Raw genomic sequence first — 24740 nt, forward strand, 5'->3', positions numbered from 1 at the left:
CAAAAAGTGATTTTCAAAATCAAGATGGCAAACACTGAAGTATTTCCTTCTAAAAACGAAGCTTGAGGTTGCATAAGGGAAGAGCACTGTTCTAACTGCAGCTAGATCGGGGTGGTGAGGGTATAACTTCATGCGTTTGCTGAAAATTATTTTACAGTAAGGCTACATGCACACAACCGTATGTTTTTTTCGGATCCGCCCAAAACCCAAAAAAAAACAAAACCAAAAAATAAACGGAAGACATCCGTATGCCACCCGTTTTTCCCGTTTTTCTTTTTTTTTTTGCGGATCCATTGTAACAATGCCTAAAACTGACAAGAATAAGACCTTATATTTTTTTTTTTTTTTGGGGGGGGGGGGGGGGTACGGAACGGACATACGGATGCGGATAGCACACGGTGTGCTGTTCGCATTTAGTGCGGACCCATTGAAATGAATGGTCTGCATCCTATCCACAAAAAAAAAAAAAAAAACACAGAACAGACACGGAAACAAAATACGTTCGTGTGCATTAGGCCTTAGGCAGTAACACAAAGATAAGTACCACAAGCGGCAGGCTGAAGAATAACAGTAAAACTAATAAAATGGATGACGACATCACTGACCTGCGCTAGTTGATCCAATACCAGCAGTCAGAACTGATCTGGGAGTTATCTTTACTGCATATTTCAAAAACTGAGATTTTCCTGTACCAGGATCTCCAACAAGAAGAAGATGAGACTCTCCTAGAAAAATAAAGATGGGGGAACAACAGTTATTTCTTGTGTGCCTTGAAAAATCAGGTTTTACATTTACATATAAAATATAGCTCCTTTGGAAAACGAAAGGTGGAGTCTGATTGCCAGTTTTAATAAATCTCCCCCATAGTTTCTTACTAATTTCCTAAGATTCTCCCCCCTCCCCAAGCTGTTCTTGGAAACCGTTTTCGCATCTCATCTTCCAGCAGTCATATGCGTTGCTGGTGTGAACCAACAACCACATCCAAAGGCCCCTTTCAGACGAGTAAGTGTCTTGCTGGGGACTTGCAGAGAGGCCCCCGTCCTGACCTCTCGGCACTGCCGGGGCCACATAGCATCATAAGTTAATATAATGCCATGTAACCCTTACAGTTCTGGAATGTAGTAGATGACACTGACATAATGCTGTCAGTGTTTTAAAATACATTCTAGGACTGTAAGGGTTACATAGCATCATAAATCAATATAAAACCTATGTGACCCCTGGCAGTGCTAGGCGGTCAGGATCGGTGCCTCTCTGCAAGTCCCCAGCAAGGGGGGCTAACTGCTACTTCCTAATCACTTTGCACAGAAGATTGTATATAAAACATTGCAATCTGCAAATTACTTTGCACAAAGTAAGGCCTCGTGCACACGACCGTTGTTGTGGTCCGCATCCGAGCCACATTTTCTGCGGCTTGGGTGCGGACCCATTCACTTCAATGGGGCCGCAAAAGATGCAGACAGCACGCCTGTCCTATTTTTGTCAGTTTGCGGACAAGAATAGGAATTTCTACAATGGGCTGCCCATTCTGTAAATTGCGGACCGCAAAAAACAGAATGGTTGTGTGCATGAGGCCAAAGTCAATAGATTGTGAGCTGCACTAAATATTCCATATTACAACACAAATTTGCACAAAGAACTGCCATGATGCAGATTTCAAAACCCGCACAGCAGTGCAATTTTCATACGGAAGCAAAGTGTGCATGAGATTTGTCTACTGTCATTCACTCTGCTGGTACTGTATATTGCTGCAGTTTGTGCTCCCGAGAATCGCATAGAAAAAACGCACGTTATTCCGCAACATGCACTGGTAGCCATAGGGTGTGTTCACACATGGCAGACTTGTTGCAGACATTACTGTGATTGGAAAGTCGTTGGTTGTTTCTGTGTTACGTGTATGACTTTTACAAACCTTACACGTATATATAGGTCAGGGTTTTTTTTTTTCCCAATTGTAGAAAATTCTGTTCCAAATCTTAAATGAGAATATACCCTTAAGTGATTTTAGGTGGGGGTGGGGAGCATATATTTGGAAGTACTCTAAAAGTAGCAGTCTTCTTTTTTTTTAGCTCCAACAATATGGGCTTGAAGTAGTTTTTTTTTACAAAGTTTTATAGGAGTCACACGAATATATACAGTTTCAGTTATAGGAGCTTTGACTAAATTCTAGCTTTGATACAACCTCTGGAAGGAAGATTAGTGGTGAAACAATTATCCTTTCATCCCTCTGCCGATTCAGGAGTCTGGGTTGGGCTCACGTGATCACCTGCCTGGCTGCGGGCTCTTCCGCTGATGATTCAACCAGATCTGTTACTGTATCTTCCTGTTCAACTGCATGTACGTTATGCAGCTGAACAGGAAGATACAAGATTAGGCTTTGAATGAGTTTTCCCAGAGTTAGTAAAATGTGTTCGGCCCCTTTCACACGAGCGAGTTTTCCGTGGGGGTGCAATGCGTGACGTGAACACATAGCACCCGAACTGAATCCTGACCCATTAATTTCAAATGGGTCTGTGTCTGCATTGCGTGAAAAACGCAGCATGCTCTATATTCTGCATTTTTCACACTGTCCTGGCCCCATAGAAGTGAATGGGGCTTCAGCGAAAAACACGTTGAATCCAGATGCAATGCGTTTTTAACTGATGGTTGCTAAGAGATGTTGTTTGTAAATATTCCGTTTTTTTTCACGTGTGTGAAAAACGCATCAAAACTGATTGCACCCGCGTGGAAAAAACTGAACGCAATTGCAGACAAAACTGACTGAACTTGCTTGCAAAATGGAGCGAATTTCACTGAACGCACCCGTATGCTCACCAGTTTTCTGAAAGTGGGCGTGTCTTCTTATGTAAATGAATCTCTAGACAGATTTATTATTGGGACTATTTAAAAAGTCGCAATAAAAATGTGCAATTTCACTCCAGTGAGGACCATGCTTATCTTATGAGACTTTTTAATAGAACATACGACTTTCGTAAAGACGTGCGACTTTGTAAAGCTGCTTACTGACGGATAAACCGCTACAGTCAAACCACATTTATTACAGTATAAAAAGGCCGATCATAAATCTGACTTGGCTAAAACTGACTTTAGCCATATGTGAAAGTGGAGTGAGCTGTCAGAGTCATGATAAATCTGGCCCTGTGTGTCTTGTGCTGAATATAATACTTGGACAACCCTTTTAAATCTACCTGTTCTTTTAAGTGACCTTTCAGGACCACCTAAGAAGCAGCAGAACTGAGCAGGGGTCTCACCACCTAAGATGAAGCTATCTCCCCGACTTGAAACAGAAAATAGATGGCACTGTTAGGCTCTCTGTAGGTACTGAGAGGGAGCACCACTGACAAGAAGTAGGATCACCTATACAGTGATCAGGTATACGTATCAACATAAAACAGGTGGCATTAAAGTAACGTGCCCAGGTAATACCATACAAGCAGCAGGTGAACATAAGCATAATTAAAGCCAGTCCGGCTGAGGGCTCTTCTGCTGGGATCTGTAGACTTTCAGGGGTCAAAGGATTCATCAGGCCCTCGATATACAGAACAAGCCATGACCGAATGTGGAGTGACCGGAAGTAGGGGGTCTGCAGCTACCACCTGGTCCAATTCCATGTGTCAGACACCAACCAAAAAGCCAGTGCATGAAGCCTGGGGCTGCCTTCAACAGAAGGGCTTATTGCCCAATACAAAGAAGGGAGGCTTTGTTCTCTGTTGGTTTCTATGGGCGACTAAGCCAGTTCTGCGTTACACCAGTTTGATAAATGACCCCATATATAATTTGCTTCTATGTTGTTTCTTGTCCCTAGGTGGGGAAACAGTCATGTCAGTGCCATTGTGGAGGTGCTGTATTATAGCTATACACACACAGGGCTGCAGCCATCGATGATTTTAGTAAGCAAGTATTCTAGCGATTAATCGGAGTACTCCAATAAGAAAAAACTAATTATAAGAACATTTTCCTTCATAAAAAAAAATCAGCCCCCTCCCTGATGCCATTATCAGACCCCCAGCATCATCAGCTGCCCTGCCAATGAAATCAAATACTTTCCTTTCCTGCTAGGGACGCCACAGCTCTTACATCCTCTTCTCTACGTGCGGCACTGTCCTCCTGACATCATATAGCATCAGGTCATAGTGCACGCTTATGTGCACTTCATCCTGATTATGTGTGTACATCAGGACAGTGCAGCGGCCAGCGGCAGACAATGGAGCGGTGAGTAATAGCTTCACTCGTGCTCCGTGTTTACATGGTATACATTATTTTTTTTTTTGTGTCGAGTTACTCGATTAATCATTTCAGCCCCAAGGGAACTTTCACACTAGCCTTATTCTTTTCCGGCATTAAGCTCCGTCCTAGGGGCTCAATACTGCAAAAGAACTGATCAGTTTAATCCTAATGCATTCTGAATGGAGAGCAATCCGTTCAGGAGGCATCAATTCAGTCCCTCTTGTGGTATTTGGCCGGAGAAAATACAGCAGAATGCGGAATGTATTAGTGCCGGATACAGCATTAAAATTACTGCATTGACTGATCCGGTCTGCGCATGCGCAGACCTTCAAAAATGGATCAGTTTTTTTCCGGATTCGCATCCGGATCCGTCTACAAATGATATCCGTTTGCATGCAGATTTCCGGATCCTCAATATATAATCAACGAAAAATGGCGGCACAGGCCAATAAGCAAGTCTGGGTGCACGTTCCTGAGGGAATAGGCTTCTTACCCCAATTATAATCCCCAAAAATTAACAGCATTCCAATGTATCATGAAAAAATAAAAACTCCTTTAATCACCCGTGCGGTGCAACGTTTTGGCTTAATGCTAGAGCTGCTCCTCGCCACTCCATCCCGCCTCCAGAGCGGATGCAATCACGTGCGCATCTGCAGTCAATGACTGCCTTCATTGGTGGCGCGTTTCCAAGCAGAAAATTACTGCTGGGCCACATTCCGCTTGGAGACAAGTCACCACTGTGGCCAGTCATTGGCTGCAGCTCCACATATGACCCAGTCCGTCCAAAGGTTTACAGGCTGGGGAACAAAGTGCTGAAGGGAGCCGAAATGGAGTGGTATTTCTTTACTCAATGGATTGGCATCTGTTGCAGAGTTAGGTTAACGTAACATAATTTACTGAAACGAACCTCTCACTTTCGTCCCAGCAGAATCAGTCCTCTGTACTCCTCCTGCCAACACCATGGCTACTGCCAGCTTAACTACAAACATACCAAAGACCTGCGGGCACAGGCTAGCTAGGATCTCGTTCCGACCTGTGAGGAGCACAAGAAATATTTTTACCATGAGGGATATACTATCAAGTCTAATCTGGGAAAATAAATATTCTTACTGCTTCAACTATCGGAAAACAAAGCATTTTATATGTACCTGCTATTGGATTATTCTTGAATCTTTCCCAAAATTCTTCATATTCTTTTCGGATCTCCTCATTTATGACTACACCACAAGGCTGCTCATTATTTACAGAGATGTAGTTGGCCTTCAGGACAAGCTCAAGGTCACAACGTGCATCCACGTAAAGTGGTTTCCATCGCTGCATCACCACACCATACACAGTCAGATCATCACCTGGGGGGGGGGAAAAAAAAAGCAAGAAAACAGAATGATGCAGAAAATCTGAATTTTCCGAGAATGGTGAAAAGTTTACAGGTACATTTGGCCCTACACCCCCAGACCGCAAATGCTTGGCAAGTCCAAATACACATTCCGGCATACATTCATTTGATTTCATGAGCACTATATTCTGACTAGCCACACAACTAGAAGAACCCAAACCAAGAATACAGCCTTCAAGACAGAAATGTCAGCTTAACTATTTTATAGACCACTGGAATCTCATTGGAGCTAAGAGTTTTACTTCATTCCTTTTTTGCACTGATCTTAAAATAGCAGGTACATTTTAAAGGAATTGTCTACTTCAGTAAACCTATTTTTCTACCGTATAGGATAGGGGATTCTCTGTTCCTAATCCTCATCTCCTGAAACTGTAGCTCTGTATACAGATCATCATGCTTGCAAAATGCCAAGAGGGCCATTCTGAATGTCAGCAAGACCAGAAGTGACAGCCATACACAAACACGTGGAGTCTATATACACTTCTATCATTGACTATGAGCTTTTTACAATTTTATGGTCGGCCCCAGAAAAGCCAATTTAAATGCACCATGAAAAATACTAAAATGATGGGCTCTGTACACTCTGCCTTCTTCATATACATCGTAAAGGAGTTGGACACTTCCTGGTCATTGTTAACCAATGGGTTTGCAAGATGATCATACCAATATAGTCCTTGTTGAAAATCTGCAACATTTTCAATATTTCATAAGGTATTCCCTGTTATCTGCTGTCCAAAAAATGGCTGCTGATGGAAGGTGATGTGATCAGACAATTCACCTCCATGCAATGTCTCCTTCATTCAAACACACTGCACCTGCCATCTGCACTTGTTCTTTTGTGAGTTTAGGGCACACGCCGTGTGTCTCAATGGCGGAGGCATCACACGGAAGTGATTTGTCACATGACCCTCCATCAGCAGAATTTCAACAAAGGCTATATTAGTAAGTGCAATATAGTCATCCTACCTACACATTGGTCAACGATAATCAGAAAGTGGCCAGCCCCTTTAATGATTCCAAGATTTCTATGGGACAAAGTCTGGCTGCATGTGCATTACATACAGAGTATTTTTCCTTTCTGACAACTTATACAGTCAGTATTGTGTTAACAAAGCCTTTATGTATCCAAAAGATCAATATTCATGCAATTTAGTCTGGACAAAGAATGTCCTTTTGCACTCTAGCAGGCTATTTATATGTCAGCATACTCTTTCTGTATGAAATAGACACACAGAGTACGGTCGGCACAACCGGCAACAATCAAATGTGTACCGTGAGCTCCTGATTCTCCCACCACAGATGATGTTGTGGGAGAGAAAGATCGGTCAAGTTGAATTTCAACACCTGATTCTTTTGTTCTCCCAGAGATTAACTGAGGTGTCTGGCAGCAGCTTTCTCCTCTCTCCCCACTGAAAGACTACTGTACAGCCATGTATGTGCATGCGTGGAGCCAGGAGAGATAGTTGTTCACTAGTGATGAGCGAAGCGAGCTTCGGATGTTACATCCGAAATCCCTACTTTCATAACTTCGGATACTGTATGGAGATTTGTCTCCATACAGTATTAGAATATATGGGCTCTGATGAGCCAAAGTTAGTTATTAGCAAAGTTGTACATTACTTCATTGAATAACTTCGGTAATTGACTTAAGTGGAAAACCCCTTTAAAACTTGAAACCGAGCTCAGGTTCAGTTCTGAGGTACCAGTCGGATCCAAACCAGGGTTCAGGTCAAAGTTTAAAAGTGTTTTTTCACTTTAAGAAAATCAATTGCACACGTCACTACTGTTCACCAACAGCTATTTAAAGGACTATAGGCACCTTAAAGAGGTATTCTGGTTACATTAAGTGGCAACAATGTAAACGGAACACCCCTTTAAGGGTGTCAAATGCCACCATGTGTCTATACAGTGAAATACTGTATGTTGGAGCTATATGTTAGAAAATCCTCTTACTGTATACCTTCATAATACACTGAAAACGCAGTGCGAGTAGACTACAACCTTACCAGAATTATTGGAGAATAATTATGCCGAGACTGGACCAACATATAAAAACTGACCTAGTTCCCTTTTGTATAATAGACTTACCAGATTTGCAACTGTCAACAAGGTCATCTTCCAAAACCACAATCATCGATCGGGGAATACAGCCTACCGAGAGCCTCTGGACCTATAAACAGATTTAAATACAAATGTGAGTCACATTGTTGCTAACAGGGAAAGTGGTCTAAACTATGTATTTACCAGTAGCAGAACATCCCTGAGCCCCGACATAGGTGTCTCCCAAAAGATAATAAGACAATGTACAAGAGGCATTATTGGGGGGGGGGGGGGGGGCTCAGCTTTTATTTACATTTGAGCAAAAAAAGTGTCCAGTCCAAAATTATTCATACCCTTCTCAATAATCAATAGAAAAGCCTTCATTGGCTATAACAGCAATCAAACGCTTCCTATAATTGCAGACCAGCTTTTTGTATGTCTCCACAGGTATTTTTGCCTATTCATCTTTAGCAATGAGCTCCAAATATTTCAGGTTGGAGGGTCTTCTTGCCATCACCCTAATCTTTAGCTCCCTCCACAGATTCTCAATTGGATTCAAGTCTGGACTCTGGCTGGGCCACTCCAAAACGTTAATGTTGTTGTCTGCTAACCATTTCTTCATCACTTTTGCTGTGTGTTTTGAGTCATTGTCATGCCTCAAAATGTCCACTGGTGCCCAAGGCCAAGTTTCTCTGCAGACTGCCTGATGTTGTCATTGAGAATCCTCATGCATTACTCTTTTTTCATGGTGCCGTTTGCTGCGATTCGGTTCCCTGGTCCATTGACTGAAACCCCCCCCAAAGAATTAGGTTCCCACCACCATGTTTGACAGTGGGGATGGTGTTCTTTGGGTTGAAGGCTTCTCCTTTTTTACGCCAAATGAAGGAAACATCATTGTGACCAAACAATTCAATTTTTGTTTCATCGGACCATAACACAGAAGACCAGAAGTCTTCTTCTTTGTCCAGATGAGCTTTTGCAAAGGCCAAGTGAGCTTTTGTGTGCTTTATCTAGAGAAGTGGCGTCCTCTTTGGTCTGCATTGTGCAGTGTCCGTTGTATTGTCTGCCTTGAGACAGTGCCACCAGCAGAGCCCAGATTCCCCAGGATGGCCTTGGTGGCGATCCTTGGATTCTTTTTCACCTCTCTAACTATCCTCCTGGCCAGCATAGGTGTCACTTTTGGCTTCCGACCACGTCCTCTGAGATTTTCCACAGTGCGGAACATCTTGTATTTTTTGCTCAAATGTAAATGAAAGCTGAGAATTTTTATTTTTTTTCCACAATAATGCCTCTTGTACATCGTCTTATAATCTTTTGGGAGACACCTATGTCATTTCCCATCAAAAAATTACTTGTTGGTTGAATAAAAGTAACCTTAAAGGGATTCTGTCACCTAGTTTTCGGTCATAGAGCTGCGGACATGCACGGCTAGATCGCCGCTAGCATGTCCGCAATATACCGGTCCTATAGGGCTGTGTACTTTTATTTTATTTTTTAAAACAATTTTAGAGATATGTAAATGAGCCTTGTAAGGAGCCCAGGGGACTGTACTAACCTTCCTGGTGCCCAGCCACACCCCCCTGCGAAGGAGCCCAGCACTGCCTATGTCCATCGAATCTCCTCCTTTCGTCAGTGTTAAATTGCCGTAATCTCACGAAGCGCGAGCTCGTGCATGCGCAGTGCCGGTATAGTGTTCCTTACCTGTGCTGGCATCAGCCTCAGGGAAGGAACCGCACATCGCGAGATTACGGCAATCTCACTGTGACGAAAGGAGGAGATTCGGAGGACATAGGCAGTGCTGGGCTCGTTCACAGGGGGGGGGGGCGTGGCTGGGCACCAGGAAGGTTAGTACAGCCCCTTGGGCACCTTACAAGGCTCAGTTACATCTCTCTAAAATCATTTTTAAACAAAATAAAAAGGACAAAGCCCTATAGGACCGGTATATTGTGGACATGCAAGCGGCGATCTAGCAGTGCATGTCCGCAGCTCTATAACCGAAAACGAGGTGACAGAATCCCTTTAAGTAAAAATTTGCCAGGGGTATGAATAATTATGGGAAGCACTGTATATATACAGTACAGAACAAAAGTTTGGACACACCTTCTCATTCAAAGAGTTTTCTTTATTTTCATGACTATGACAATTGTAGATTCACACTGAAGGCATCAAAACTATGAATTATATACATAACAAAAAGTGTGAAACTGAAAATGTCATATTCTAGGTTCTTCAAAGTAGCCACCTTTTGCTTTGATTACTGCTTTTCACACTCTTGGCATAGTTTTGATGCCTTCAGTGTGAATCTACAATTTTCATAGTGTAGGATATACCATAACTATGTGATCACTGGGGCAGCAGTGCTACATCTCCTTCACCAGTGTTCCCTACACAATGGTTCCCCTCTACCCATTGTGCAAGGAACTGCGTTCACAGTGAATGAGGTTGGCGGCAGTTCAATGCACATCCTGAGGCAATGCGGCAAAGAACCAGCGCAATGTCCCCTCCATTATCTGGACAGGTGGGGTCCCAGAGGTCAGACTACTGTCAATAATAAAGTGATAACATGGGGATACCCCTTTAAATCGCTGTGTAAAAGTACAGACAGAAATTGTTTGTGTCTTTGCAGCATGACTAGGAAACTGAAATTAAACTTATGTATCTCCTGCCCTTCTCTAAGGAACCTCTGGTAATTAAAAGGGTTATCCAAGACCCAAAATCCCCCCCATATGCCCGGGCCCCTCACACAGATTGTACCTACCTCACTCCCCAGCACCCACGTCGCTTCTGATGCTGTCGCGGCGGCCACTGCATCTTCCTGTCACAAGGATGAAAACATTTGGTGTTCGGGAGGGCAGCAGCCAATAGCAGGCCACGACAGGAATTAGACTCCCTAGCATCAGCAGGAGATGCAGCGGCAACCGCGCCGGCATCAAAAGCGGCACGGGTGCCGGTGAGCGAGGCAAGTACAATCTGTGTGAGAGGGCATTATAGGTCTTTGATAACCCCTTTAACCACTGGATGTTCCAGAGGAAGGAAGAATTTAAATGTAGGTCCTGGATATGGTCAATGTGTAAGGTCACATTCACACAGCCGTACCCATATTCAGTCCACAAAATGCAGATACTGGCCGTGTGCATCCCACACTTTTAGCAGGTCCCTTTGTCAAAACATCTATTCCTGTCCACAATACTATAATCTGCTGCATGGCTGTACGGATGTGGACAGGACACAGATGATATCCGTGTGCTGTCTGGATTTTTTGCAGCCCCATAGAAATAAATGGGTCTGCGTGTGATCAGCTATAAAAATGCAGATCAGACGCGGGTTGAAAATATGGTCACGTAAATGAGGCCTATAATGCTTTTAATGTAACAATTAACCTTTCTTAAAAAATTAAAATAAAATAAAATTCATAAAAAGTTAAAACGTCACCTGCTCTTGAATCTTTATCTCTTGGTAATCTCGGCAGCTGGCCGGAGAAGACAGGTCTGACAGGCAGGAAAACTTGCTGGAGTTGCACCATTCTTCATTGGTACAAGAAACCGGAGGAGAAAATGAGTAGTACTGTTCAAAGTCAGCCCGGACTGTAGTGATGTGTTTGCATTTGTTGCACATAAAGTCTTGCTCATACTCAAGGACTTTCACCAAACTGGTCCGGATAACAGTTCCTGTGACCGATAAAAAGTGCCCAACGTCTCTGGTGCGTGGGATGTGCTCTCTTGTTAACTCTGGGCACACTGGCAAACCTGGACAGAAATATGTTAATACTTTTAAGGTATTGAATAGGATTAAAACCATTATTGTAAGAGAAATATACAGTACAGACCAAAAGTTTGGACACACCTTCTCATTCAAAGAGTTTTCTTTATTTTCATGACTATGAAAATTGTAGATTCACACTGAAGGCATCAAAACTATGAATTAACACATGTGGAATTATATACATAACAAAAAAAGTGTGAAACAGAAAATATGTAATATTCTAGGTTCTTCAAAGTAGCCACCTTTTGCTTTGATTACTGCTTTGCACACTCTTGGCATTCTCTTGATGAGCTTCAAGAGGTAGTCACCTGAAATGGTTTTCACTTCACAGGTGTCCCCTGTCAGGTTTAATAAGTGGGATTTCTTGCCTTATAAATGGGGTTGGGACCATCAGTTGCGTTGTGGAGAAGTCAGGTGGATACACAGCTGATAGTCCTACTGAATAGACTGTTAGAATTTGTATTATGGCAAGAAAAAAGCAGCTAAGTAAAGAAAAACGAGTGGCCATCATTACTTTAAGAAATGAAGGTCAGTCAGTGCGAAAAATTGGGAAAACTTTGAAAGTGTCCCCAAGTGCAGTCACAAAAACCATCAAGCGCTACAAAGAAACTGGCTCACATGCGGACCGCCCCAGGAAAGGAAGACCAAGAGTCACCTCTGCTGCGGAGGATAAGTTCATCCGAGTCACCAGCCTCAGAAATCGCAGGTTAACAGCAGCTCAGATTAGAGACCAGGTCAATGCCACCCAGAGTTCTAGCAGCAGACACATCTCTAGAACAACTGTTAAGAGGAGACTGTGTGAATCAGGCCTTCATGGTAGAATATCTGCTAGGAAACCACTGCTAAGGACAGGCAGCAAGCAGAAGAGACTTGTTTGGGCTAAAGAACACAAGGAATGGACATTAGACCAGTGGAAATCTGTGCTTTGGTCTGACGAGTCCAAATTTGAGATCTTTGGTTCCAACCACCGTGTCTTTGTGAGACGCAGAAAAGGTGAACGGATGGACTCTACATGCCTGGTTCCCACCGTGAAGCATGGAGGAGGAGGTGTGATGGTGCTTTGCTGGTGACACTGTTGGGGATTTATTCAAAATTGAAGGCATACTGAACCAGCATGGCTACCACAGCATCTTGCAGCGGCATGCTATTCCATCCGGTTTGCGTTTAGTTGGACCATCATTTATTTTTCAACAGGACAATGACCCCAAACACACCTCCAGGCTGTGTAAGGGCTATTTGACCATGAAGGAGAGTGATGGGGTGCTGCGCCAAATGACCTGGACTCCACAGTCACCGGACCTGAACCCAATCGAGATGGTTTGGGGTGAGCTGGACAGCAGAGTGAAGGCAAAAGGGCCAACAAGTGCTAAGCATCTCTGGAAACTCCTTCAAGACTGTTGGAAGACCATTTCAGGTGACTACCTCTTGAAGCTCATCAAGAGAATGCCAAGAGTGTGCAAAGCAGTAATCAAAGCAAAAGGTGGCTACTTTGAAGAACCTAGAATATGACATATTTTCAGTTGTTTCACACTTTTTGTTATGTATATAATTCCACATGTGTTAATTCATAGTTGTGATGCCTTCAGTGTGAATCTACAATTTTCATAGTCATGAAAATAAAGAAAACTCTTTAAATGAGAAGGTATGTCCAAACTTTTGGTCTGTACTGTATATTCAAAGGGGGTTTCCAGGACTTAGATACTGATGCCTATCCTCAGGAAAGGTCTTCAAAATTAGATTGGTGGCAGCCCACCACCCATGACCCTTACCATCATCTGTTTTGGGAAACCACCAGCACCAGAAAGCATACAGTCAGTGGATAGAAGGCCCCTCCATCCAAGTGCGCATGCGCACTTCGTTTGACGATGCCATAACCTGTAGTCCGCACGGGCGCAGACTACAGTGTGTAGTACGCACGAGCGGGATTTCAAATAGGCTCAGGGATTACGTCAGTGCGCCGGCTCTTGAATATATTATATTAGAGGCGGCACTGGGCTGAGGAAGGCGGCGCTGGGTATCGGACTGAGGGGTGCGGCTGGGCAGCAAGTTAGGAAAGGACATCCCCTTGGGCACCTTATGCAAGTCATTAGCATATCACTAAAATCGATTTTATAAAGAAATAAATGAAGACTATTAGTTAATAAGGGCATCATTTAATACAGCTCAGGGAGACCTACAAGTAGCTATGTTTTACTGTAGGGGGTAAAATGTGGTGACAGAATCCCTTTAAGTGCTAAATAAAAGATTCCTACTATTTTGTTTCTACAGTGCCTATCCGGGCTATGTGTCTCAATGGTAACAGACAAAAACCTGTGCCATCACATGCAGGCACGAGCTGCTTTATACAGCTGGCACTCCACTCTTAACTGCAGGTCCCACACTTAGATTCCGCTGTCAATGCGATCCGCAGCATCTAAATGGTTAGAAGGAGGAGTGTCCCTCTCCCACTGCATCTGCCCCTTCATGTTGCCTCCTCCTTGCTTCCGCAGTCAGGAGCCTAGGTCAGTCATGTACAGATCCCAAGGGCAGGACCAAACAGACATTATGTTAGTTATTACAATAACTGACATAATAAACTGTAGTTAAAGAGAGTCTTTCACCTAAAATGACCATTATACACCACAAACATCATGATATCCATTACATTCCCTATATTATAATCTTACCTTTCATATTGCTGTCCGTCGCCTATTCTCTCTTAAAAACGCTTTTATTCCATATGCTAATTAGGTTCTGAAAGTGCCCAGGCTCCACGGCACTGTTCAAATCAAACCCCTCCCCTTTCACCCCTCTGGCCCGCCCTCGGTTCTTCAGATACCATCCTCCAGTCAATGACAAATCCGGCGCCTGTGCCTGCGCACTCCATTACCCACTAGGACAGAGGCAGCAGAGCGTTTACTTCCGCCGGCTAGATCGGGCCGGCGCATGCGGATTAAACACTCTGCTGCCTCTGCCCTAGTGGGTAATGGAGTGCGCAGGCGCCGGATTTGTCATTGACTGGAGGATGGTATCTGAAGAACCGAGGGCGGGCCAGAGGGGTGAAAGGGGAGGGGTTTGACTTGAACAGCGCCGTGGAGCCTGGGCACCGGCCGCATAAACGCCACCCCTGGGCACCTTCAGAACCTAATTAGCATATGGAATAAAAGGTTTTAAGAGAGAATAGGCGACGGACAGCAATATGAAAGGTATTAGGGGTGCACCGAAATGAAAATTCTGGTCCTGAACCGAAAATTCAGGATGCCCTTGACCGAAACCGAAACCGCCTTTTTTGCCCAAATACTTTTAAAATACTTTTTTTAAGTAAAAAAAAAAAGGAAAGTGAATTAAAATATAAAGTTAAACAGATACATAGATATTATACACACAATGCCACCCAAAGTGGTTATTTAAAAAAAAAAATGTCACTCTCATTCTACCCCCCCTCCCTTGTCACTCTCATTCTACCCCCCCTCCCTTGTCACTCTCATTCTACCCCCCCTCCCTTGTCACTCTCATTCTACCCCACCCCCCCTCCCTTGTCACCCCTAGTGTAGCGTGGCCGAGCTCTGTTCGGTCCGCGGTACAGGAGCATTTGTTTCTTGTACCCGGCCGGACTGAAAGGAAGTGCACACTAAGTGAGCACTTCCTGTCAGTCCGGCCGGGTACAGGAAACAAAAGCTCCTGTACCGCGGAACGAACAGACCTCGGCCACGCTACACTAACAACAGCAGTAGCACAGAGCAGACACAGCAGGCTGCACAGCACTGAGCCAGAGATTCTTTAGAGCGGCAAGCGTTTAGAAGGCACAGCATGAGGGGCGCCGCCGGCCGCCCGAACGTATATAACCAACCATATTTTCTGCCGATATGTACCAATATCGGCCGAAATGGATTAGGCCCATTTTCGGCCGCCGGAATTTCGGTGCACCCCTAATTATAATATGGGGAATGTAATGGATATCATGATGTTTGTGGTGTATAATGGTCATTTTAGGTGAAAGACTCCCTTTAATGTTCAAGTCCCCTACTGGGATGTAAATAAAATGTTTTTGAAAAAAATAAAAATCAAAAGAAAGCCATTTTTTTCAGCAAACATGTTTATTTAGGCCTCTTTCACACTTGCGTTGTCCGGATCCGGCGTGTACTCCACTTGCCGGAATTACACGCCGGAACCGGAAAAACGCAAGTGAACTGAAAGCATTTGAAGACGGATCAGTCTTCAAAATGCATTCAGTGTTACTATGGCAGCCAGGACGCTATTGAAGTCCTGGTTGCCATAGTAGTAGTGGGGAGCGGGGGAGCAGTATACTTACCATCCGTGCGGCTCCCGGGGCGCTCCAGAATGACATCAGAGCGCCCCATTTGCATGGATGACGTGCCATGCGATCACGTGATCCATGCGCTTGGGGCGCCCTGACGTCACTCTGGAGCGCCCCGGGAGCCACACGGACGGTAAGTATGCTGCTCCCCCGCTCCCCACTACACTTTACCATGGCTGCCAGGACTTTAGCGTCCTGGCAGCCATGGTAACCATTCAGAAAATGCTAAAAGTCGGATCCGGCAATGCGACGTTTAGCTTAAGGCCGCATACGGATCAATGCCTTTCAATGGGCATTTATTCTGGATACGGCCTTGCGGCAAGTCTTCAGGATTTTTGGCCGGAGCAAAAAGCGCAGCATGCTGCGGTATTTTCTCCAGCCAAAAAACGTTCCGGTCCTGAACTGAAGACATCCTGAACGGATTTCACTCCATTCAGAATGCATTAGGATAAAACTGATCAAGATTCTTCCGGCATAGAGCCCCGACGACGGAACTCTATGCCGGAAGAAAAGAACGCAAGCGTGAAAGAGCCCTTAGGTGCACCCACATTAGTAAATGTAGGCCACATGTCAGGCACCATTTTATATTTAGAGGAAGAAAGGGTTAGCAAGAACTAATTGCAATGCACCCTTCTTGGTGAGCTGCTGGCTGCTCACAGAAAGGGAAGAAAGTCCTCCAGATAAGTGAAAAAAACAAACAAAACAAAAAACAAAACTTTTAAATGTGTGGGATTACCCCTACCCCTTGAAGTAAAAAATAAATAAATGAAAATATATAATATAAAAACTAGGCCACGTCTTTAAAAGAGTTGTCTCATCTTACCGTTTCCAAGGCGAGATGGGACTTAGTGCAAGCCCAGGAGGCCAGGTTTATGGAAACAGATGAGCACGTCGGTGCTTTGCTGTTTCTGTAGCTGCCAGAATTACAAAAGCAGCTTAGCTTGTTCTGCTACACTGTCTGCGAAGCTCTCATTCACTTTAATGGGAGTTATGGAAACAGAGGCGTGCCAGCCTACCCGACTATTTCTGTAACAATAAAACTAAATAGTTGCAAAAGTGTACCTAGCCTTTAAAAGGAGTTATCCAACCCCTAGAATACGCCCCGTTTAGGTTATAATTGCCCTGCTCCCCGTCACCCGCGTAGCTTCTGATCCTCCCACAGCTGCCGCTGCATTAGGCTGGTCCCTGTCACGGCCTGCTATTGGCTAACCCAACCCTGGATGTTTTGATCCGCGCAAAAGGGAGATGCAGCGGCAGCCGTGTTGCATCAGAAGCGAAGCAGGTGCTGGGGTAAGTATAACCTGTATGATGGGCACGTGCATTTTTGGGGGAGTGGGGGGCTAGGAGGTATTGTCAGTATAGGGGTTGGATAACCTCTTTAAGATGGGTCTTAAAATATGCACTTAAAATTACATAATATGCTGAACTCAGATAGGGCAGGTTCACTTGGATGGAGTTTTATAACCACAAATCCCTAATATTCTGTCAGTTAAGTGTCCCTCTAGCTGCTGCATTTTAAAAGTGAGCAGTCCATAGTTTATCTGTGGAGCACAAACTATACCTGTTGAGGAGCTACAGGGGAAACTATATAAAATTAGTGTAATTTGTTTGCTGGAACTGTAAACCAGGATCTTTGCAGGGTGAAAGGTTCTTGATACGTGAATTGAAATATCTATATACTGCACCTGTTATCCTTGCATGCAGATGCTGCTTCATGATCAGCCCGTCTTGCGAGTTGGACAGCATCACGCTCATGGCGGCTCTCCGGAGAGCATTATCAAACACTGGTAAAACCTCGTTGGGAAAGGCATTGAAATAGTCTCCAACTTCCATGTTGGTTTCAAAAAGAGTCATAGCATTGACAACCACAGGGTAATGGGCATCTTCATCAGTTTCCATAAGTATCTGTACTAGGTCTTTCTGGTGGTGCTGTAAGACGTACGATTCAAAGACCTGGCCCACCAGGGCTACTTGTTCTGAATGCAGGTGCATGTCTGGAATCAGCGGCATCTGCAACGGAAAATAATAAATAAAAATCAGGCGTCAGGGCAGCTTCATATCTATATACAGGGTGAAAGTAGGATACTCAATCAGATCGCGTAATTTTAAAAAAAAAACTGCCCTTCACTGGTCCATCCAGCTACACCTACAGTACATTCAAATGTTCTCGCAAATGGCGAGTTTACCTTCCTTTATAGCAAGGAAAAATAAAGCATAAAATGACATTTAGGCACTAAGGGCACGTTTACTAAGACAGGCTTTTTAGACAACGGTCTTAACCCATATAGCTAGAGGCACCTCTACAAAACTTTGGCGTATCCAGCGCCGATTCTACATGTAAGAATTTCCTAGCTGTCTTACATTCAGACCATTTTCTACGCCTAAACCAGGCGTAGAAAAAGATGAATGAGACGGGCCTGCCGGTCCATCCCCTTCCCCACCCACTTTGGCGTGAATAGGGAAGAAGTTGCAGCTTATGTCGCACCATGGTGTGCGTCAGAATCTGTGCCAGATTTATACGCCACAAAAGTGGCATATATCTGTTCAGAAATTACCCCCTTAGGGCTTAAAACGTGGACTAAAAATATTAATATGTATCTATCGGCATCTCCCTCTAGTACAGGCTGGACCAGGCCCCTAGAAAGCATACGTTACAGTTCACAAGCGCTGTAATGCTTGCCTGCTGACACCAGCAAGAAGCAGTGCATTCACAGGCTGCTACGCTGTGCTGGTACCAGCAGGCTATAAAGTTAATTTCCTCCAGTGTTCCCAAAGACCAGCAACCTCTGGCACTCCAGCTGTCGTAAAACTACAACTCCCTTACACATAGTGTATTCGGTCTACGAAACACTCAATGTGACAGACACATATCCAGCACTGAACATTGCTCCTCTGACCCGAACTCAGTATCATTATAACTTCTGATGCTGCGGGTCTACTGTGCAAGTACATTTGGTATCACGTAATTTGTACTAACCAGTAGAATAAAGCAAAGACATTATTTTCAATGCAAGATACATGACAAAAAAAAAAAAAAAAATACACACAAAAAAAAAAAAAAAGATTGTATTTCATTTACCCTGCTCAAAATGATAATAAAAGCTAAATCAATACATTAGATGTACCTCAAATTGGTGCCATTGAAAAACATAAACTTGCCCTGGAGAAAAAAATAAAATAAATGAGGAGTTAATGAGGTCATCCTGGTTATAGTGCACATTGTCCCATGACAGTTAATTGTATAAAATAAAAAATAATCCCATACTCATCCTAAATTCTCCCGTTCTTGGGACCACTCCTCTGGTACTCCTCCTGCTGTGGCGGTGATGTTGTGGTGAAGCCTATCACTGGCCTCAGTAGTATACGGCAAGAGAACACTGAGGCCAGCGATAGGCTGCAGCTGGCAGGTGCAGTATAATGTTAGTATACGATTATTTTTCATTTTATACAATTTCCTGGTGTAAGGCAAAGTTTATTATGACAAATTCCATAATTCTGCCACGCCCCTTAAGGTGTTCTCCAGCTTTTTCCCACTGCACCTGTAGAGGAAAGCATATTTACCTGCTCTGTTCTGGATTCTTCAGGAAAATGCTGCACTTGCCACGCTCCAGTACCTGCTTGCAAGCTTCAGTCATGGACAGGGGTCACGTGTGCTGCTGCGCCCAGTGACTGGCTGCAGCAGTCACATGTCCTCTAAGCAGCGTGTGACCAAATGATCCAGAGCTGGAACAGCAGCGGGGCGCAGGTAAGTATGGGAAAAAGAACTACAGTCTTTTTCGGAAGAGAAATGGAAAGATGCTCTTAGAAGCTATGCTATGGTGTCGGATAGGGGTTCACATAAGATATCACAGTTTTTTATAGTGCATAGATTGCATCAATCCCCTTGGATGTTAAAGAGAATAGGCGTGAGAGCTACAGACAAGTGCCCAAAATGTAGGGGAGAGAAAGCTGATTTAATACACTGTTTTTGGAGATATCCTAGACCAGTGATGGCGAACCTATGGCACGGGTGCCAGAGGCGGCACTCAGAGCCCTCTCTGTGGGCACCCGCACCCTGGAGAAAGTCTATGGTGTACCAATATGCCTTAGAATTTGCCTGCCATTCAATAGTGCAGGACATGCTATGAACAGCACAGGCAGCACACTGAATGTAGGCAGGTTATTATAGCTAAATGATAAAGTACATGGAAGATATAGGATATTGGTGTTCATGTTAAATTGCCATGTTGGCACTTTGCGATAAATAAGTGGGTTTTGGGTTGCAGTTTGGGCACTCAGTCTCTAAGAGGTTCACCATCACTGTCCTAGACTGTTTAGATATTGGACAGAAATAGCAGAGACAGTATCAGTATTTTTGAAGGTTCAAATATTTGAAGATCCAGTAGTCTGTATATTAGGGGCAATTGAACATCTGAAGTTAAATAAAGAGACACGATTGGTTTTGAGTAATGTACTATTTCAAGCTAGACTCCTTATACTTAGGAAATGGGTAAAGGAAGATCCTCCGACAGTGGGACAGTGGCGAGAAGCCATCGTTAACTTGATTAAAGTGAAACGGGTGACTGAGTGCTATATAAAAAACACAGAAAAACTTGATGAAATATGGCAAAAATGTTTATATTAGGGCTGGAAGTGTTTTTTTTTGTTCTTTTTCCCGTCCCTCTCCCTAAGGGTGGCGGTGGATATCTGGGACTAGGTGAGCCCTGTCAGGTTTAATAAGCGGGATTTCTTGCCTTATAAATGGGGTTGGGATCATCAGTTGCATTGTGGAGAAGTCAGGTGGATACACAGCTGATAGTCCTACTGAATAGACTGTTAGAATTTGTATTATGGCAAGAAAAAAGCAGCTAAGTAAAGAAAAACGAGTGGCCATCTGGCTCACATGCGGACCGCCCCAGGAAAGGAAGACCAAGAGTCACCTCTGCTGCGGAGGATAAGTTCATCCGAGTCACCAGCCTCAGAAATCGCAGGTTAACAGCAGCTCAGATTAGAGACCAGGTCAATGCCACACAGAGTTCTAGCAGCAGATACATCTCTAGAACAACTGTTAAGAGGAGACTGTGTGAATCAGGCCTTCATGGTAGAATATCTGCTAGGAAACCACTACTAAGGACAGGCAACAAGCAGAAGAGACTTGTTTGGGCTAAAGAACACAAGGAATGGACATTAGACCAGTGGAAATCTGTGCTTTGGTCTGATGAGTCCAAATTTGAGATCTTTGGTTCCAACCACCGTGTCTTTGTGCGACGCAGAAAAGGTGAACGGATGGACTCTACATGCCTGGTTCCCACCGTGAAGCACGGAGGAGGAGGTGTAATGGTGTGGGGGTGCTTTGCTGGTGACACTGTTGGGGATTTATTCAAAATTGAAGGCATACTGAACCAGCATGGCTACCACAGCATCTTGCAGCGGCATGCTATTCCATCCGGTTTGCGTTTAGTTGGACCATCATTTATTTTTCAACAGGACAATGACCCCAAACACACCTCCAGGCTGTGTAAGGGCTATTTGACCATGAAGGAGAGTGATGGGGTGCACAGTCACTGGACCTGAACCCAATCGAGATGGTTTGGGGTGAGCTGGACAGCAGAGTGAAGGCAAAAGGGCCAACAAGTGCTAAGCATCTCTGGGAACTCCTTCAAGACTGTTGGAAGACCATTTCAGGTGACTACCTCTTGAAGCTCATCAAGAGAATGCAAAGAGTGTGCAAAGCAGTAATCAAAGCAAAAGGTGACTACTTTGAAGAACCTAGAATATGACATATTTTCAGTTGTTTCACACTTTTTTGTTATGTATATAATTCCACATGTGTTAATTCATAGTTTTGATGCCTTCAGTGTGAATCTACAATTTTCATAGTCATGAAAATTAAGAAAACTCTTTGAATGAGAAGGTGTGTCCAAACTTTTGGTCTGTACTGTGTGTGTGTGTGTATATATATATATATATATATATATATACACACACACACACACACAGCTAGACACATGGACACAGCGCAGTGGGTGAGATGTATTACTAGGGGAACTGTTCTCTCACCTAGTCCTCATGCCATAGGCTTTGGGCTTCATGCAGACAACTATTTTTCATCCTTGTGCGATCCGATTCTGGATTTTATTGCGGATCCGTGTGGCCAATCCACAAATTATAAAACGCGTCCTATTCTCGTCAATATTGCAGACGAGAATAATCAGTAGACAACCCCTATCCAAATATTATAAAATTACCCACTGTCCCGAGCCCCTCTGTTTCAGTGCCACAAGTCCAACTCCCCCTAGGGCTTTGTTTCCTGGCTGTAGTGGTGGCCACTGCAGTCAATCAATCATACCATATACCACTAAGGCCAGTGACTGGCAGACACGTGTGGTATATACAGAGGTCACTGCTGCAGCCAAAATCACAACACCAGGAAGGACAATAGTCCTTATTCACACAGTGCATTCAAATTGTGGTTTATTGCTGTAATTACCATTAAACACTGTGGTTTTGCACTAACTGCAACAATAATTCACTATTTGACCACACTGTGAGAATAAACTCTAGGGTGGGGTCACACGGAGAGACCCAGGACGGCAGTCAGATACAGTTCTGTGCAATTTTCAAAATGATTAAGTGGCACCCGATTATGCAAAAAAACAAAACAAACAAAAACCAGCAGTTTCACCTAGAAGAGCCTCAGCGTGGCACTCAACCACGCCAATTCTGCTCTGTGCGGACGCTTAGTTAAAATAAAAGGGCCCTCCGGGCCTGTACCTAAAAGGTCTTCTTCAGCTGATAACCTATGGACTGAAGACACTCTGAACAGCACTTACCCTATGTTACCCCACCGAATCCACTATCCCAGCTGGGATCATATGACTGCCCGTTCCTCTGACGCCGCGATCGGATGTGGTCTTCTTTCTTCCTATTCAGTTACACGTACGGAAGAAAGAGGAGCACATGGAGTCAGGACATGAGAGGAACAGCGCACACAGCCAATGAGGTCGGCCACATGAGACGACAGTGGGGCAAGTACTACTCAAAGTGTCTTCTGTCCCCAGGTTAGCTGAAAGAGGCTCTAGCTAGAGGAGAACCCCTTTAAGTGGAGGAATGCTACTGCTCAATGAAGTTCTTACTGCAGCACTGCCCACCCATCTAGCCCCTGACATGAAGCAGGGTCCCATACACTCTCACTACTCATTCTGCACCCTGACATGTAATACAGAACGCTGACACGCCTCCTATACATGGCTACAATGCTGTCTGGACGACACACATAGTATGACCGGTAACCGGCATCCACTTACCCAAATCCAGAGTCACCCGTCCCCAATCCCCTCTCACATACTGAACACATCCACATTAAGCGCGCTATTTTCTGCTCATGCGCACTCCGCCGCGGGTCAAGCCTCGTTTTCGGGCTGCTCTCCGCCTAGGAAACGCTGTGCTGGTAAGTCACATATGTAGATAAATGTAGTTTTAAAATATTACAGACACGCATTAACAACCGCTTAAAAACTCCGCCTGCTGACAAACAACCGCTCAGCTCACAGAACTAGATGCCCCAGTGACGGTGAAGTCTAGAATGTATGGGCTCCTACGAGGTTTAGATCACGTGACGGAGTCATGTGAGTCTGAATCAGGCTGGGGACCGGGTACTTCCTTGTTTATACTGACACGTGGGTGGCACATGATTGGTCGTTAGCTAGCGTATGGGCTGTACGGAGAATTTGATTGGTTACTGTCAATAAACGTCGTCTGACAGAATTCCAAGGAGCTTGTAGACGTCATCTGTGTATTCAGTGACAAGAATGTGGAAGCTATTACAGCACTTCTATGGCATGCCGCCCAAGTGTCCCTTTTTTGGACGGACAGTCCCCCTTTTTGACCCAAGTCCCTCTGTCCCTCTTTGATCCTTAAATGTCCCTCTTTTTGACCTGGAGAATTAATGCATAAATGTGCATTAATAAATGTACTAAATTGCTCCTCACTAAAGTGTCTGTATAGTTTCTACCAGTATATTAGACAAGAACTTTATTATTTGGTGCAATTTGGACCTTAACCCCTTGCCGACAAATGACGTACTATTACGTCATGGAAGCCACTGCGTTCCCGCAGTTTGACGTAATAGTACATCATGGTGATCGGGTGGGCACCGGAGAGATGCACGCCCGATCACTGCAGGGGCCCTGCAGTCCCACTCCCTGATAGCCGGGCCCCTGCTGTATCTGCCGGCATTGCTATAAAAGCCAATGACTGCGGATTAACCCCTTTTGTGCCGCGGTCCGTACTGACTGCGACATAGAAGGGGTTTGTGTCGTGTGAGGGAGCGCATTGAGTCCCCGCGCTGCTTTGGCGGGGACTCGATGTGTCAGAAGGCAGCACAATGCCGTGCAGAGGCTGCCCAATGCCTTACACGGCATCAGGAACTGCCTTCTACGGGAGCCGAGGAGATCCAGCCTCGGGCCGGGTCTCCTAGTCAACCTGTTAAGGCTCATGCACACGACAGTATTTTGCGTTCAGTATACTGGCCGTTTTTTTTGTTCAGTATACGGTACATATACGGAACCATTCACTTAAATGGTTCAGCAAAAAAAAACTGAGGTGTCTCCGTGTGCATTCCGTTTCAGTATTTCCGTATTATGAAAAAATAGAACATGTCCAATTCTTGTCCGCAAATCACGGTGCTTGGCTCTATTCAAGTCAATGGGTCCGCAAAGAAAATGGAACACATACGGAAATGCATGTTATGCCAGCCTAATTTTTTCTATGTGATTACTGTATAATGTATATGGCATACGGAAAAACGGAAACACAACGGAAACAAAAAAATGGAACAACGGATCCGTAAAAAACAGACCATAAAACACTGAAAAAGCCATACGGTGGTGTGCCTGAGCCCTTACTGTATGACTCAGTGTCATACACTAACAGGCAATGCATTACAATACAGCTGTATTGTAATGCATTGCAGAGGGGATCAGACCCCCAAAAGTGAACTTCAGAAATAAAGTAAAGAAAAAAAAGTATTTAAAAAAA

At 44.3% G+C, this 24740-nt stretch overlaps 1 protein-coding gene across 3 annotated transcripts in view; it reads right to left on the minus strand.

Moving 5' to 3' along the window:
- The window catches only part of MCM9 (minichromosome maintenance 9 homologous recombination repair factor), an 89140-nt gene extending 65866 nt beyond the window's left edge, over nt 1-23274 (minus strand). The window contains exons 1-8 of one of the 3 annotated variants that reach the window (XM_044289819.1): nt 23009-23274; nt 18848-18882; nt 17408-17732; nt 11096-11409; nt 7712-7793; nt 5376-5576; nt 5135-5260; nt 606-725 (exon numbers count right to left, since the gene is read on the minus strand). In XM_044289819.1, coding sequence (XP_044145754.1) covers nt 606-725; nt 5135-5260; nt 5376-5576; nt 7712-7793; nt 11096-11409; nt 17408-17732 — 1168 coding nt within the window. In that variant the 5' untranslated portion in view covers nt 18848-18882; nt 23009-23274. Of the gene's footprint in view, nt 1-605; nt 726-5134; nt 5261-5375; nt 5577-7711; nt 7794-11095; nt 11410-16545; nt 16628-17407; nt 17733-18847; nt 18883-23008 lie in introns of those variants that run through there. The other 2 variants (XM_044289818.1, XM_044289820.1) reach the window with 2 other exon arrangements.
- Nucleotides 23275-24740: the final 1466 nt, after the last annotated feature.

This window comes from Bufo gargarizans, chromosome 4, assembly GCF_014858855.1.
Source record: "Bufo gargarizans isolate SCDJY-AF-19 chromosome 4, ASM1485885v1, whole genome shotgun sequence".
Taxonomy (NCBI): domain Eukaryota; kingdom Metazoa; phylum Chordata; class Amphibia; order Anura; family Bufonidae; genus Bufo; species Bufo gargarizans.